The 17,818-nt window shown below is 40.8% G+C and overlaps 2 protein-coding genes across 7 annotated transcripts in view; both read right to left on the reverse strand.

Annotated features, from left to right (window-relative positions):
* Nucleotides 1–240: 240 nt before the first annotated feature.
* GNRH1 (gonadotropin releasing hormone 1) lies at nucleotides 241–14,115 on the reverse strand. Of its 3 annotated transcripts, XR_014825731.1 has the most exons (6): nucleotides 13,862–14,115; nucleotides 9,358–9,475; nucleotides 8,283–8,424; nucleotides 6,351–6,446; nucleotides 3,913–4,034; nucleotides 241–293 (listed from the first exon to the last, which is right to left on the reverse strand). XR_014825731.1 is itself a non-coding variant. In XM_084993167.1 (4 exons), the coding sequence occupies exons 2-4, from the start codon at nucleotides 8,421–8,423 to the stop codon at nucleotides 3,996–3,998; spliced, it is 276 nt and encodes a 91-aa protein (XP_084849293.1). In that variant the 5' UTR covers nucleotide 8,424; nucleotides 9,358–9,476; the 3' UTR covers nucleotides 3,829–3,995.
* KCTD9 (potassium channel tetramerization domain containing 9) overlaps nucleotides 13,989–17,818 on the reverse strand; it is a 64,590-nt gene continuing 60,760 nt past the window's right edge. For all 4 annotated transcript variants that reach the window (XM_084997730.1, XM_003132815.7, XM_084997728.1 and 1 more), the window contains one exon: nucleotides 13,989–16,200. In XM_084997730.1, coding sequence (XP_084853856.1) covers nucleotides 16,084–16,200 — 117 coding nt within the window. In that variant the 3' untranslated portion in view covers nucleotides 13,989–16,083. The remainder of the gene's footprint in view (nucleotides 16,201–17,818) is intronic.

The raw sequence follows: 17,818 nt of genomic DNA on the forward strand, positions 1-17,818 counted from the left end.
TCTGCTACCTACACCACAGCTCATGGCAACATTAAATCCTTAACCCACTGAGCGGGGCCAGGGATCAAACCTGCGTCTTCTTGGATGCTAGTCAGATTCGTTTCTGCTGAGCCACAACGGAAACTCCTGATCTGACAGTTTTCTGATGTAATAAGTTGTATTTCTTCATTCCTTCACCACAGATAATAAGGCAGAGGTAAGAGGAAGTAAAGAGGTTAAAAGGAGTAGCTGATAACTTACGTGGAAAGGACAGGAACCCATTCTCAAACCAAGTCCCACAAACTAGGTTGAACCTGGAAAGAGACCATGCCCCAGGCCAGTTAGATCAGCATTTCTGAGGGGAGGGAGGGGTAGCACTTTTTAAAAATCTCCTCATATTATTCCAATGTCAGACAAAGGTAAGAAGCTACTGCCTGAGAAGAAATATCATCTTTAGAAAACTGGTATTCAAGGCACATTTCTTTTTAAAAAAATTTTTTTATTATAATTGATTTACAATGCTCTGTCAATTTCTGCTGTACAGCAAAGTAACCCAGTTTATATATATATATATATATGTGTATATATATATATACATATGTGTATGTGTGTATATATACATATATATGTGTATGTGTATATATATACATATGCATGTATATATATACACACACACACACACACACATTCTTTTTTTTTTTCCTCAAACTACTGGTGGTGGATCAGATTGGAAAGGGGGCAGCCTCACTCCAGTTAGACTAGCCTCACTACCCTGGGTTTAATGCATAGATTTTTTGTTTCAATTTTTAAATTGTTTTAATTTTGGATGCACCCTCAGCATGCGGAAGTTCCGGGCCCAGGGATCAAACCCATGTCACAGCAGTGACAATACCAGATCCTTAACCTGCTGCATCACCAGGGAACACCTAGATTTTTTATTTTAAAGAAAGTGTCCCAGTACTTAAAAACGTGCAGTTTATTGCTTTTTACAGCAATAATTCTCTACTATCTATATACATAAGTATCACCAGAATGCTTTTTTTGTTGTTTTGTTTTGCTTTTTTCTTAAGGGCCACACCCGCGGCATATGGAACTGTAGAATCGAATCAGAGCTGTAGCCACCAGCCTATGCCACAGCCACAGCAACACAGGATCCGAGCTGCATCTTTGACCTACACTACAGCTCACGGCAACGCCGGATTCTTAACCCACTGATCGAGGCCAGGGATTGAACCCACAACCTCATGGTTCTAATAGGATTCCTTTCCTCTGCGCCACGACAGGAACTCCCAGAATCACCAGAATGCTTGTTAAGAATGCTGATAGCTTGGGCCCCAAAGATTCTGAATCAATATATACCTGAGGAATCTTTTGGGATCTAGGGTCCCATTACGGAATACTACTCAAGGCGTCTTCCACTGTCAAGATGTATGAGTGCTGATATCTTGTGCAGTGACTCTTAGCTTTTTTTCCAGTCACCTGGAGGATCCTGCAACTTCTCCAATTTTTTTGCTAAAATATTGTCTCTCTTTAAGCAGTTCCTTCTGTTACTTGATATTTAAAGCCATGGATGTTTGAGAACTCACTAAATGTATCATTTGGTATGTTCCCCCATCCTTCATTTTGAAAGGTTGCAGACTTTTTGAAGCTACATTGATGAGTTAGTTAGAGAGTTCTTCTGATTCAGGAAAATGTTTCCAAATTTTGATAAAGGGATCATTTTCACTCTCTTTTCCCTGAGCCATTTGAGCATCAAATACCTGTGCGTTCATGTAGTTGCACAGGACCAGGTGCCATCCCAAACCTCTAACCTCAGCCTCAGGAAGCTGCCTGAGCACCTTTTTTTCTATCCCAGTCAGGGAGGCCCACAGCTGCCTCTGAAGACAGGCTTTGGCAAAAGAAACTTGACATTCCAAGCAGGATATATTAAATAAATGGATGTGTAGCTTTCTTTTTCTAATGTATTAACTAATGCAAAGATTGTGAATGATAATTGTTTTTATAAAAATCAAAATAGGAGTTCCCACTGTGGTGCAACAGGATCAGTGGCCTTATTTCTGCAGCACCAGGACAAAAGTTCAGTCCCCAGCCTGGCACAGTGGGTTAAAGAATCTGGGGTTGCTGCATCAGTGACATAGGTCACAACTGCAGCTCAGATCTGACACCAGGCTTGGGAATGCCATATGCTGCTGGGCAGCCAAAAAAGAAAAAAAGAAAAGAAAAGCCCCAAATAGGTCCTGAGTAATTGGCAACTGGAACCTCTCCTGCCTTGTATGTATTGATTAATGAAATAATTTCCTTTTGTTTCATAAGGAAAACCACACACTGCCTAATTTTGTTTAAAAGGGACAAGAAGTTATTTGATTCTATTTTAGTTTCCTCAATAGAAGATACTTGGGAAATCTAGTGTTTACGGTAGCAAAGATAGGTATTGAAAAGTAAGGGTTTACCCCCCCCCACACACACACACCCCATGGAATGTTTCTGACCTCTGCTCAAGTTCCTTAGCACAAGTCTTGCCCTTTTTTGAAGGGGAGGAAGAAGGTTCCATCTGTCTGATTAAAAGACGAAAAAAGGCCTTGACCTTGGCCATGAGAATAGAGGCACAATTTGTTGCTGTGATATCAGGCAAGTTATCTAAAATTTGAGTTTTTCAAATAGTCTTAAAGCCACTGGGGAATGTTGAGGGAAAAGGAGAACACTAGTGTCCTAGTGTCTGGGATCTCATGGAGAAATGGTCACCAGTAAAACTAAGTTGGCACATGATCCCCAGAAAACAAATATCTGGGCTCTCAAGTCCAAGTGCAGTGGCTGCTCATCATAGTGTGACTCAGGAGAGGTGACCATGGAACGTGACAGAACCAAGTGGGTCTTGTAAGCTCGCGGAGCCTCAATTTCCTCATTTTAAAGGGGAGGTGGTAATATCCGCCTTTCAAGTTCGTTGTGTGGGTTAATGAAAATATGCATGCATTGGAGTTCCTGTCATGGAGCAGTGGAAACGAATCCAACTAGGAACCGTGAGGTTTCTGATTCAATCCCTGGCCTCGCTCAGTGGGGTAAGGATCCAGCATTGCTGTGAGCTGTGGTGTAGGTCACAGATGCAGCTCAGATCCCGCATTGCTGTGGCTGTGGTGTAGGCCAGCAGCAACAGCTTCCATTAGACCTCTAGCCTGGGAACCTCCATATGCCATGGGTGCGGCCCTAAAAAGACAGACCAAAAAAAAAAAAAAAAAAAATTTTTTTGCATGTGTTTATCTAGCCCATTCTGGAGAATGACGGGTGGCAATGCCGTCTGACCAATGGACCTGGGAATGCCTGAATCCTGTCTTCAACTGATTACAGTCCATAGTGTATTTCTTAAGAGAAATACCAACAGGATCAGGCAAGTGAACATTGTTATCAGGCCCTGATCCCAAACTTCAGCGTTCTCTGCTTGCTCTGGTGAACTTGGAGGGACCCCTGGAGCCAGAATGAGCCTTGGACCAGGAGCCTAGTGAGACCTCCTTTCCCCCAGGCTTCTTTCAGGGTCCAGTTGACTTTCAAAAGGATTGGAGACAATCTGGGGAGGAAGCTTGGGTCATGGCATCACCTTACCTCTGTAGGGGATGGTCAAAGAGAACGCCACAGACCCCTGGAAAACTGTAGCTGAACCAGTTTGGGGCCCAGACCAACATGTGACCATTGTCCTGTGGGTGCAGGGTCAGGTGATGGTGGAGGTAAGCCATGAGTCAACAATAACGATGACTTTGTGTTCTCTCTCCTCAGCCCTCTGTAAACACATTTGGGGGTCCCCCTTGAGTGAGTACAATGTCCCTTCCCCACCAGAGTTCTGAGTTAGAGAAAGACTTAACATTTATGCCACTTTATTCACAACACAGCACTTCATTATAGTGCAAACAGGTGCAACTTGGCATAAGAATTTCTGAAACTCACACAATTTACAGATAGTAATTGGTCACAAATTTCAGAGTCAGAATTATACAGTGCTTGCTGTCAGTGTCTCTGGTCCAATGGATTTAAGTCTTCTGCCCAGTTTCCTCTTCAATCAGACTTTCCTGAAAAGTATGTGAGTAACAAATATATCAATGGTGATTTTATGAGCTGAATTGTATTATGTGTTTGACAAATTTAATTTCTAAATGTTGATATAGAAAGAATAGGTCCATTTCTTCTTGCACCCTAGGGCTTGCTAGAGGGATACATCATGTCTTTATAAGAAGTTTAATAAACATAAGATTTCCTTTCATAGTTTAAGGAGAGAATCTGAGCACAGAGGCGCAAGAAAGGTCTGATCCATCTGTCTTTATTATTCCAGCCTTTGCCTCAATTCCTTCGTTCTAATGTCACGTTTGGAATGTTTCACTGCTCACTATTATTTTTATCATGAGGTAAGCAGGATTCAAGAAGAAAAGGAAAGAAAGATGTCTCTTCACTTTTTCTTTGTCCTATGGGTGTAGAAGTTGAAGTCAATGGAGAAAATAAAATCTATCACTTATCTTCATATATGATACATTCAGGCTTTCTCTGCTCCTGGGTATAAATGGAAATTAACCATAATGCCTTTTTTTTTTTTTTTGTCTTTTTTTTGTTGTTGTTGTTGTTGTTGCTATTTCTTGGGCCGCTTCCGCGGCATATGGAGGTTCCCAGGCTAGGGGTCCAATCGGAGCTGTAGCCACCGGCCTACGCCAGAGCCACAGCAACACGGGATCCGAGCCGCGTCTGCAACCTACACCACAGCTCACGGCAACGCCGGATCGTTAACCCACTGAGCATAGGGCAGGGACCGAACCCGCAACCTCACGGTTCCTAGTCGGATTCGTTAACCACTGCGCCACGACGGGAACTCCCATAATGCCTTTTAATGACTGCAAATAAGTGGACCGTGCAGCTCGGAGAACATCATTTCCATTTCTCTATTCAATTATTTGTATATCTTTTTTTTTTCTTTTTTTTTTAAGGGCTACACCTACAGCATATGGAAGTTCCCAGGCTAGGGGTCGGGTTGGAGCTGCCAGCCTACACCACAGCAGCATGGATTCCCAACCATATCTTTGACGTTCACTGCAGTTTGTGGCAACACCAGATCCTTAACCACTGAGTGTGGCCGGGGATCAAACCCATATCCTCATGGATACTAGTTGAGTTCTTAACCTGCTGAACCACAACAGGAACTCCTATACATTTTTTTAAATCAAAAACCTATATTGGGTTAGTAGATTTCCATTTGGGGTGGGAATTTGGAAAACAGTTATAGTCTAATCAAATCTCTGGATCTGAATTATAAATTTTCTTGTTTGCAATTTTTTTTTTTTTTTTTTTTTTTTTTTGCTTTTGCTTTTTAGGGCTATACCTGTGGCATATGGAGGTTCCCAGGCTAGGGGTCCAATCGGAGCTACAGCTGCCGGCCTACACCAGAGCCACAGTAGTGCCGGATCTGAGTCACATCTGGGACCTACACCACAGCTCATGGCAACACCAGATCCTTAACCCACTGAGCAAGGCCAGGGATCAAAACCACCTCCTCATGGTTCCCAGTTGGATTTGTTTCCACTGTGCCATGATGGGAACTCCATTTACAATTTTTTATTCCAAAGAGAAAAAAATTAGAGCACTGGTTCCGACGTCTGCATTTCCCAGAGAAAATCATGTCATACCAAGAACTATTGAAAAAGCTGGTGGAGGAGTTCCCGTCGTGGCGCAGTGGTTAAGGAATCCAACTAGGAACCATGAGGTTGCGGGTTCGGTCCCTGCCCTTGCTCAGTGGGTTAACGATCTGGTGTTGCCTTGAGCTGTGGTGTAGGTTGCAGACGCAGCTCGGATCCCGTGTTGCTGTGGCTCTGGCGTGGGCTGGTGGCTATGGCTCCGATTAGACCCCTAGCCTGGGAACCTCCATATGCCGCGGGAGCGGCCCAAGAAATAGCAACAACAACAACAAAAAGACAAAAGACAAAAAAAAAAAAAAAAGAAAGAAAGAAAAAAAAGAAAAAGCTGGTGGAGAGGTGCAGGTGAGCCTGGAGAAGAATAGTGCGGGAGGGTTGATAAACATACTTGAAGGAGTGACACTTGACAGTGGGTAGAAATTTGTTTTGTTGGTCATCCTAAAGGTTAGAGCCAAGATTGGGAGTTACAGGTGGCAAAGGGATTGCCGTTCCATTTAACTAAGAAAGGAAAAAGATTCTAACCAATAGTGCTGGCTAACCACTGAAAAGGGATGTTATGAAATGGTAAGGATCCAGCACAGGAGGAATTCAGGCAACCAGGAAGGTAAGCCCTGCCATGGCTGAGAGGTGGTTGTTCTAAGTGACAGCCCAAGAAGTGGTACCCAGGCCTGCCCATCTCGAAAACTCCACGTTATGAATGCTGTCACTCACCAGAGCTCCTTTCAGGTCTCTGAGGGGAGAACGGGGCTGGTGAGCGGTGCACTCAAAGCGCTGAGGTTCTGCTAGTCGAGCAACCTCTTTGGCCATCTGCAGGAAAAATGTGATTTTTTGGAAATGGAGATTAAAAAAGGAAAGGGTGTTTTCCATTTCCACCAAAAATTGTGTGTGGAAAGTGAAATTAAGGGGATTGTGGTGCTGAGAAATTTGCCCACTGGGATGGGGACTTTATTTATTTTGGGGGCCATACTCTGGGCATGTGGAGGTTCCCGGGCCAGGGATCGAACCCTACCGCCTGCACCCTAGCTGTGGCAAAGGGAGATCCTTAGTCTGCTGAGCCACAGGGGAACTTCTGGGATGAGGACTTTAAAAGGACATAGATTTGCTGTCAAGCATTTTTACAGATTGGTGTGTGATTCTGGAGGAAATGGACAATAATAATGAGACATATTTTCTCCCTAGAGACAATAAGAATGAGGTGCTTTGAGCCTCATGAGGTACACGAAGAAATGCAAAAGCTTATAGTTTCAAATAGAGTTGATCTTATTTTCTAGTTTTTACTAAATATGTCCTAGTTAAAAGACAGTTGTTTCACATATAGTCCATAGAGGAGACGTCAGATTCTGGGCTTGTTTCATGCTAAATTATTGTTATTATTTCTCCAAAAATGGGATATTTCTTTCCAATGAAAACAAAATGGTTTTAAGTTTCTCTAGCTACAGCTCCCATTTTCAGCTCTATGTTGAGTGTCTGGCCCTTAATCGCTCATCCCTTAGGGCCTGGTTAGTTTCCCATTAATTTAAAAAGCAATAACAATGTTTAATGTTTTTCATTAATCCATTAACATTTTTTGGATTAACCAGCAAAGATATCTGGCCTCTCTTATGTAATCCTCACGTGGCCCCAAGAAATCGCCTCTTAGAGATAAAAAACCCAATTATTCCATATTATTATTGGTACTAGTAAGTATCTAACTTATAGGAAATAAAATCTAGCATATTTTCCAGTATATATTTGTCTCCTCGAGCTTGCTAAGTCCTCTCCTCTAACTTCTTTGCTCAAGTGCCCATATCATAAAAAAAGAAATTATAAAGCACGCACCCTTAATAAGGAAACTTACTTATGTTATAAAAATGTACTGCTGAACTGGAGTTTCCTGGTGGCCTAGCAGTTAAGAGATTCAGCAGTGTCACTCTCGTGGCTCAAGTTCAATCCCTGGCCCAGGAACTTGCACATGCTGCAGGTACAGCCAAACCTCCCCCCAACCCCGCAAAAAAAAAAAACCAAAAAAACCCAAAACAAAAAAACAAAAAGCAAACAAAAAACAAAAAGATACTGCTGAATTAGTATCATAGATTTTTTTTTTCTTTTTATGGCCAAATCTGGGATATTTGGAAGTTCCTGGGCTAGGGGTCGAATCGGAGCTGCAGCTAAAGCCTATGCCACAGCCACAGCCACACCAGATCCAAGCCACATCTGCGACTTATGCTTAACCCACTGAGCAAGGCCAGGGATTGAACCCACATACTCATGGACACTCTGTTGGGTTCTTAACTCGCTGAGCCACAATGAGTACTCACCATAGATATATTTTAAATATGACACTTAAAAAATAGGTAGAGCTCTAAGATTTTCTTTCCAAATCCCAAAGAATCCACCCCATTGTTTCTCCTTCCTTTGGCAATTCTGGATCCTCAGAGTCAGACACACTCCTTTGTGCTTGCTCTTCTTGGAATCGTTCCTTCTGTTTCATTAGACTCCCTCTGAATTAAAGCAGGAATGGGACTTGGGAAGTGCTTTATCTTCCCTGGAATACCGAGGTGAGAGCTGAGAGTAGATAGCAATGTTGGGCTCACACAGGATGCGCACAGGATTCACCAGAATCACAAGAAGCCATGTCTCATTTAGAAGCTGAGAGGAACTTACCTCTTGGAAAGAATCAATCACATTTTCAGCATTTCTCTTTCCTCCAGGGCGCAATCCATAGGACCAGTGTTGGCTGGAGCAGCCCACTACACACAGAGTCAGCAGCAGAAGTCCGGCTAGAAGTTTCGGAATTGGCTCCATTCTAAGGAACATCAATGCAACCATCAAAATAGACCCAGATTTGCTTCGCTGTAGAGCAGAAATTGGCACAACTTTGTATATCAACTATACTTTAATAATCAAAAATATAGACCCAGCCCGGGTTGAGCAAAGACCTCCTTGGTGAAAAGTGCAGCGTTTGTGTCACCGACCCTGCAGAGGATGGAAGGGAGAGTCAGGTACAGTTTTCACAGGCAGGTACTCACTTGCCTTGAGTGTCCTTGCCCCTGGGAACAAAAATCAGTCAGTCCTTTCAACTCACATGTTAAGTACTTCTTTTAGAACCGAACTATTTAAATTTTTATTATTTATTTGGTTATCCAAACCCCAGCCTTCCTCCTTTGTCAAGTTCACCTATTCACCTTAATATTCCCCCCTCCACCACCTCTCATGATGAGTTTTCATTCCTGAGATAAAGAGAATTGGGCCATCTGCTCTGAAAAGTGCCTCCTATCAGGAATCTCTGGCTAATATAAGTTGCTTGACATTAAATGGCGACACTATGGTGCTAATTACATTTTGCCCAGTTATCTGTCCTCTAGTCTGCCAGACGCCACTGCTGGCTGGACCATCTGTGAATATATGAGAGGACTCAACCCTTCTCAAAGCCCAGAGGCCCAGACCAGCTGCCTCCCTGGCCAAGGCAGCCTTGAATTAGCTAATGATGTGGAATTCTCACAAATTAATTTTCATTGGTGGGGAAGAGGCTAAGGACAAAACCAAATACTGGTTGATGAGCTGTTGCAGTTCCCCAAAGGCTGGATCTCTGTGGCCGGAGGCGACAAGGACTTTTAAAAATCAAGGTTTCTTTCGACGCCATACTTCGTCTTAGCCTTTAGGGTATAAAATGACCTATAGACAGACAATAGCATGCAGTCTTAAAAAAAAAAAGCACTAGAAACACAAAGTATCTTACCTGTTTGAGAGCAAAGAGCCAAAAAAACTCAGGCTTCCTTTGGCGTGTGTTGCATCTGACTTTTCATTCTTCTAGCTTCCTTTTTATATGAAACTTTTCCAGGACGCTGAAATCTTCCCTGCTGGTAAATTGCAGTACACATGGACTATGGGTTTGTTTTTTTTTTTAATAGTAATTTTTTTTAAGCCTCACATAAAGCCCTTTAATGGTGTATGTAATTGGAACACCCACTGGTATATCTGTTAAATTTACCTAAATCTTAGCCATTAAAACTTCACTAAGACTTTTATAGCTGAGGGCACAATTCAAAGAGATTAAAATCTAGCTAGATAGGATTCCCTTGAGGAAACTGACAGACCTATCCAGAGTTCAAGGAAAATAACTCTCCTAGAATAAGCGATGTTAAATGCACACATAAAAACTTTCACAGAGGAGGTCTTGTAATAATTATAGAGGTTGAATCAGGGTGCCTGCAAGCTGTCTCAGCTCTTAGATTCCTCATGTATAAAAGGAGCTGATTTATAAGTAATAAGAAGTGATTTTTTGTACTATACAAAGCCCATATAGAATCCTCAAGTAGATGGGGTCAGTTTGAAGATTTCCTAGTCTGCTACCCTGCAGGTTTCCTCCTCAAATTAATTTTATTTATTTAAAACAATTGAAGTATAGTTGATTTACAACCTTGCGTTAGTTAATATATATATGCATATATTCTTTTTCAGATTCTTTTCTCTTACAGGTTATTACACGGTACTAGTAGGGTTCCCTGTGCTATACTGTAGGTCCTTGTTAGTTATCTATTTTATATATAGTAGTATGCATATGTTAATACCAAACTCCTAATTTATCTCTCCCCCTTCCTGTTTAGTGACCGTAAGTTTGTTTTCTATGTCTGTGTACCTATTTCTGTTTTTTAAATAAGTTTATTTGCATCATTTTAAAAGATTATATATATATATATGTGATATTATATGCTATTTGTTTTTCTCTTGTCTGGCTTACTTCACTTACTATGAGAATCTCTAGGTTCATCCATGTTTCTGCAAAGGACATTATTTCATTCTTTTTTATGGCTGAGTAATATTCCATTGTATATAAGTAGCACATCTTTTTTAAAGCCTTGTACAGCATCATAAAAGTAAGGAGAATCATGAAACATTGTGGTTAGAACATGCTAAGTGCCAAACCATCTAGAGTAGATTTTGGATGGTGGTTGAATTCATGTCAGATGCCAAGTTAAAATATGCAAGTCCCTATGCTAAAGGAAATGGGAGTACAAAGACGAGAAATAGTTACCTAGCATGTGAATGAGACTAACATCCAATCATTATTACAGTCCTGCCAAGGGGAGCTCATGATCCAGATTTTACTGATAGATATTCCACCCCAGTAGTGAACACTTGGATATTTTATTTGCACAGTATAAGCACTGAAAAAAGAGACCCATTACTCTTTATTGCATTTATTTGAATACCTTATTGTCTTCCCCTAATTTTCCCTTGGGCTGTAAGTCATGATAATCAAAGATCCATCTTTTTTTTCTTGTCTTTTAGGGCCACGCCCATGGCATATGGAAGTTCCCAAGGCTAGGGGTTGAATCGGAGCTGTAGCTACTGGCCTACACCACCACTCACAGCAACACCAGACCTTTAACCCACTGAGCGAAGCCAGAGATCAAACCCGCATCATCATGGATCCTAGTTGGGTTCATTAACTGCTGAGCCACGGCAGGAACTCCTCAAAGATCCATCTTATGTAAGCATTTATTTATAAATCCCTAGTGGAGTTAGCACCATGGCACAGTGGGTTAAGAATCCAACTGCAGTGGCTCAGGTCGCTGAGGAGGTGCGGGTTTGATCCCTGGCCCAGTAGAATGGGTTAAAGGATCTGGTGTTGCTACAGCTGCAGCATAGGTTGAGGCAGTGGCTCGGCTTCAGTCCCTGGCTTGGACCTTCCATATGCTGTGGATGTGGCCATAGAATGAAAAAAAATCCTAGCATTTAGTCAACTTTTCAGTAAGTAAAGATTTGAATGAATAAGATAATGAATGAATGAATAAATCAGATTAGACCTAATACTTTCTATTTCTTCATCAAAGATGTTTTATCTGACACAGAATCAAACCCTCATGTACAGTTGAATGTAAGGCCCATTACATTCGCTAAGCAGTAAAATGTTTAAAAATATCTGGATGGTTGTTCATTTTAGGGCCAGGACTGGCAATTTCTCAAGTAGGATACTAAATCAGGTTGCCCATTGTCCTCTGGAATAATTACACTTGCAAGGATTTCAGCATAAAGAGCAATGTTGTTTTGCCCAAGTGAACTCCTGCTTTCCTCTGTGGAGGTCGTCAGGTCTGTGAAAGAGTAGAGGAGGATAAACTTTAAGGTAGAATTGCAAATAGAGGGGAGAATTAGAAATAGGACATAATTGATTATCATTAAATTTTTTCATTTAGGCATTTTGAATTATCTCAACACCTTTCTGACACAAAGGAGTGAGACCTCATCTCACTGTAAAGGTAACGAGAGAGGCTGGTTTTCAACAAGAGTCCATTACATACGAATGATGTTTAAGTTGTCCAATTGATTTCCTGTTTGCTGAAAGAGATGTGCTTTCTAACAGTTAAGCCGATGTGGTCTTTGGTCAGGACTGAAAAAAGGGGGAATTAAGACTTCTGATACTTATTGTCATGATAATCACTCACTCCGGGTTTAAGCATCACTGGATTTCTGGTAGGTTGTTTCTATCCATTGGTGTTACATGTTTGAAAAATGCTTTGAAATTTTTAGACAGACACATGGTCTGTGATTTCATTCAATATGCTTCACGCCCTCAAAGTCTGCCTTAGAATTGTCACAGATCTCAAGGGCCAAGGCCAAATTCATTTTCTCTAGCACCAAGTAAGATATCAAACAAATACGCAGTTAAAGGTATTTGGATGTTTCATGACAAATGTTGGTCCTTTTCACAGTTCCACGTGATTTACCATGAAGCTGAATTCAGTAAACTGGGCTTAAATAATTGGATTTTATAGTTATTTTTTTTCCAAATTTAGAAATTTCCTAAAATCTAAAGGATGGCTTTAGAGAGAAAATGGGTTCATTTTTGGAATTTAAAGAAACACCTCAAGATTAATAAAATACAATAATAATTTAGTAATCTTGCCGAATGACAGATGGAAACTTGTTTTGTCCTAATGTAAAATCTCAGCAGGAAGGACTCATGAACTCCTGCTGACCTGCCTAAGGCTGTGAAAGGGCTTCAGAGAATTCCTTGCACAAGGTTGGGCTTTTTGTTTTTTTGGTCTTTTTGTTTTTATAGGGCTGTACCCATGGCACATGGAAGTTCCCAGGCTAGGGGTTGAATTGGCGCTGTAGCCGCTGGCTTACACCACAGCCACAGAGACTCGGAATCCAAGCAGCATCTGCAACCTATACCAAAGCTCCCACAACTGCTGGATCCTTAACCCACTGAGGAGGCCAAGGATCAAACCCAAGTCCTCATGGATCCTAGTCAGGTTTGTTAACCACTGAGCCAGGACAGAAACTCCACATAAGTTTCTTTGTATGAAACAATGTCACTGGTTTTCCTTGTAGTGTTGTATCTTTTTTTTTTTTTTGGTCTTTTTAGGGCCGCATCCCAGGCATATGGAGGTTCCCAGGTGAATGGCAGCTGTAGCCAGTGGCCTATACCACAGCCACAGCAATTCGGGATCCAAGCCACATCTGTGACCTACACCACATCTCAATGCCAGATCCTTAACTGAGCGAGGCCAGGGATCAAACCCGTGTCCTCATGGATGCTAGTTGGGCTCGTTAACCACTGAGCCACTACAGGAACTATTTTAAAGATAATGCTTCTTCGGAGATTTTAAATTCTAGGGCTTTTCAATGTATAAACGATGATTTAAAGTTGACTTGGTGTAGATTTGCTTCCAATGCATTAAATGAACAGTTGGGGAATGTATTTCAAGTCTTGCTTTATAATGGTAAACTTCATAAGAAAATGATTTTACAGTATTTCCTACTAAAATGGCTTTGGAACTATAGTTGACTCTTTTTTACAGCATACAATATGTATTGTTCTAAATAATTATATGAATATGAAGTTTTTAATAATTAGTAATTTAGGTTTAAAAACCTTTTTCTAGCCCTTCCTCAAACAACTATGTTTTTACCTATGTGTTCAAACATGTTTCATTGCTAGTGTTAATGTGTTAACGGACGTTTCAATTTTGCAGTTTCCCTTCCTCTTTAAACTTCTTTCTCCTACTTGTCAGGCGAGAACACTTAAGGGGCGATGTACTTAACTGACTTAATACAGCTCACTGGTAATGTTCATCAGACAGAGTAACACAAATTAAATTACTGGAAGAGAGGCTTTTTTTGTTCAGAATTAATGACATGTCTTTGTGTTGTTAGTATGGCGGATTTTAAGAAGAGGACCATAAAACAGTCATGCTTCAAGAAACAATTTGATGGGCACTTTCAAAGGGACTGACCTGTCATAAGTGTTATGCTGTGCTTCCTTTTCTGCTCAGACCAGCAGGGTTAGTCTTCAACACATACTGAAGAAATGGGAGCAAGATATGGAAAGTGCAGATTTTCAAAAGCAAGACAAGAAACTGCTTTCCAACATTTCACATCGTTTATTAATGCAGTTACACATCAGATCCCAAATCTGCATTTTCTACGCATGGCATGTTTGGATCTTTCAGATTCTTCTGCAGTTTTAGGTTATGTCTACAGAGGTGCCCTTAAGTGGATGAACAACAGAGTCTATGATTATTGAAAATATAGTACAGAATGAAATGATTTAAATATAATTTAGGCATATATTGATTATGAAAATAGATATCTCTCAATACAATACTTCTCTGTCTCGGTAAAAATAATAAAGCAACGAAAATAATTCATTTCTGAAGTTGCTTTCCTTCACCTGTAAAGGTCTGATCTCCTCCCACTATGCATATGTACCCTTTACTGTTAAGGAAAGCTTTGCATATGTATATATAGAAGAATAAACTATGTAAATATTGAAGACATGTCATTCTCCCAAAGGAGACAAAGTGGTTTTTTGATGATTCCTTGCTTCAAACGGATGAGCCTGGAGAATTCAGAACCCTTTTGGACACAGCTTAGATCCCTGCGCTTGGGGACAGACACAAGGACACTGGTTACTGTGAGGAAGTACAGGCCCTGCCCTGTTGCCACCAAGGTAATGCCTCAAAAAAATCAGGCCAGGCTAAAACTTATTAAAAGACAACAAACTAGAAACAACCACAGGTGCTAACTGACTGGTATTACATCTTGGACCAGCCCAATGCCTTATTTTCATTTAAGTTTTTTTGAAAATTAAAATCCAACAGTCAGTTTAAAATCTCTCACTCCCCTTTTTAGGGTTTGAGCTGCAACTATGCTGACTTCTAAAAGATAAATTGGCCATATGCATATTTTATAGCTTTGATTGCAGTGGACTGGGATTTAATATTTCCAAGATGGCCCAGTTTAAACTATTTGGCATTTACATGAAATGAATGTTAATTATGTGCCTTGGCTTTTTGAACTATCTCTTCCTATGTTTGTTTTGACTATACAGGAGGAAACTAGGCTGGTAGTGTAAATTTTTGACAGAATTGCCTGGTCTAGCATTGAGTGGAACTTGCTTAGAATCAAATCCCAAGGAATGCTCATTTAAAAGTTGTAGCTCTAGGTAAATCCTTCCTCCGTCCAGAGAGTTCCACTGTACCTTCAGCTGACAACAATGGACAATAATGTCTCTTTCCTTCTGCTCTGTCTCAATCAGCAACAAAGCATTTCTTTATTTAGCTAATTTTTTTTTTTTTAAAGTCTTTTTAGGGCTGCACCCCTGGCATATGGAGGTTCCCAGGCTAGAGGGTGAATCTCAGCTGTAGCCGCTGGCCTATACCCCAGCCACAGCAATGTGGGATCCGAGCCTCATCTGTGACCTACACCATACCTTGTGGCAAAACCAGATCCCCAACCCACTGGGCGAGGCCAGGGTTTGAACCTGCATCCTCATGGATACTAGTCAGGTTTGTTACCGCTGAGACACAACGGCTGCTGAGACACAACGGGCACTCCTAATGTTTTGTTTTGTTTTGTTTTTTTAATTATAAAAAGGAACCTGAAAAGAGAGCCTTGGGGAGTCTGATCTCACCATTATTCACGGGGTGGGACAGGTATTTCGAAGTAGGGTAGGCATCACTAAAGCTATTTATAAACCTGAACAACCTTTTCAAAATTTTCATAAGATTTAACAATTTAAATATCCATACTGCATCTAGAGATTCAATAAATATAATTGCATAAGTTGTGCTTTTCATAAATTAAATTTCAAATGCATTTCAAATTTAAGATGGTATTTCCACATCATGCCTATTTAAAAGCAAATATAATAGATACTATTCCTGGTCACAAAGCCAGGCAGGTCCCCCTACTCCACTCAAAAGGCAACAATCTCATCTAGCTTCCCTATGTCTATTAAATGAGTGCTTCTCTGTTAAAATCAGAAAGTGGGGGAAAAAAGTCACTTTTTTCCTTTACGCACCACTGAAAACAAGCATAATCCTCTAATTTTTTTTTTTTTTTTTTTAAATTTCCTTACAGTGTTATTTCTTCTAGACAACTGAGTGGGTGGAGAAAGAAAAGTGGTAAGGAAAACATTTTCCATCTTCGGCCTCTTGCTTCAGCTCTGGGACCCTCATCTGACACTTTGGGACATGTGTAGTGGTGTCAGCATCTCCTCAAAGATGGCGCCCTTCACGTTGGAACCCCTCAGGTTGGCTTCTTGAAGGTCACACCCAGACAGGTCGCAGTTCTGTAGGACAAAAATAGTATTCAGGTAACCAACAGAAAGACTGAAGGCCTTTTTCTGTTTCCTCTCAAAATGATTCCTGGAGCATATTAGGAAAATGTATATAATAAAACTCAGTTATTTCTGGAAAGCATCCAGAAGTTTTAGGAGAAAGTGATATTTTCTTCTCTGTCCTCTCTAGCCGATGCTCAGGCTGACCATGGCAAATATGTATACACAGAGGTTAACGATGAAGCAGGTCCATTCTGTACTTTAGCATCAGGTATTTAAAATCCAGAATGGATTCCAATATACTAAACGGTATTTAAATTTTTTTTTTTTTTTTAAACCACAATCTATGAACAACAATAACAAAAGGCCCGGGGTAGGGGGGAGAAGTGTGAGGTGGTGGGGAGACTGTTAAAAAAATTAAAAATATGAGAAAAGGATTTTACTTATTTTATTTTCCCACTGTACAGCAAGGGGATCAAGTTATCCTTACATGTATACATTACAATTACATTTTTTTCCCCACCCTTTCTTCTGTTGCAACATGAGTATCTAGACATAGTTCTCAATGCTATTCAGCAGGACCTCCTTGTAAATCTATTCTAAGTTGTGTCTGATAAGCCCAAGCTCCCGATCCCTCCCACTCCCTCCCTCCTTTTCTCATATTTTTAAAATAATTAAATCATATATTTCCCCTCAATCCCTAACATGTTTCAAGAGCAGAGAAGAGTTCTTTTTTTTTTTTTTTTTTTTGTCTTTTTAGGGCCACGCCCATGGCACATGGAAGTTCCCAGGCTAGGGGTCGAATCGGAGCTGTAGCTCCCAGCCTCCACCACAGCCACCAGATCTGAGCTTCACCTGCAGCCTACACAACAGCTCATGGCAATGCTGGATCCTTAACCCACTGAGGGGGGGCCAGGGATCAAACCCTGTCCTCATGGATACTAGTCTGGTTCATTACCACTAAACCACAGTGGGAACTCCTGGCTATTGCCTTTTCAATCTTGAAACTGCGTGTATGATTCAAGGAGTTTTAACAAATATATACAACAGTGTAACCACCACCACAACTGGGGCCGCTTTCAAATTTCCCTTGAGATCAGGGAGTGACCGATGAAACGGGTTTTGTCTAAGTCCCTGAGGATGGTGGGGACAATGGTTAGAGAGAAGGGTGACTACACATAACCTTTCAGGGCAGAATGTCAGCAGCTGCCCTAAACAGTCAACCCGCTGTGTATTTGCGATCAGTTGGCTAGAGGGAGACTTTCTGATGTGTGATCACACTGACTACATGATAACTAAAATAAGGGGAAAAAATAATCTTAGGTGACAGTAACAAATATAAAAAAATAATTTTGATTATAATTAAATAATTGTGCTTATAATAGGTTTATACCTTCAGCCTTAGGCTGGTTCTCTTTGCCTCTAGGTTTAGTGGGCCTGCCACTATGCTTCTAAGAATTATCGAGAGAATGAGAAAAAAAAAAAAATCAACAACTTAAGTGTTGACATCCTGTTCTCTACAATCCGATCTATGCCAGCTTTTCTTATATAGGGCTGTACTGTTCAATATGATAGTCCCAGCCACGTATGGCCATTTATGTTTAAATAAATTAAAATGTAAAAATCCATC

This window comes from Sus scrofa, chromosome 14 (genome assembly GCF_054392235.1).
Source record: "Sus scrofa isolate SSC_HxYL_T2T_F1_AM1 chromosome 14, Sscrofa_HxYL_maternal_Yorkshire_Landrace_v2.0, whole genome shotgun sequence".
Classification (NCBI taxonomy): Eukaryota; Metazoa; Chordata; class Mammalia; order Artiodactyla; family Suidae; genus Sus; species Sus scrofa.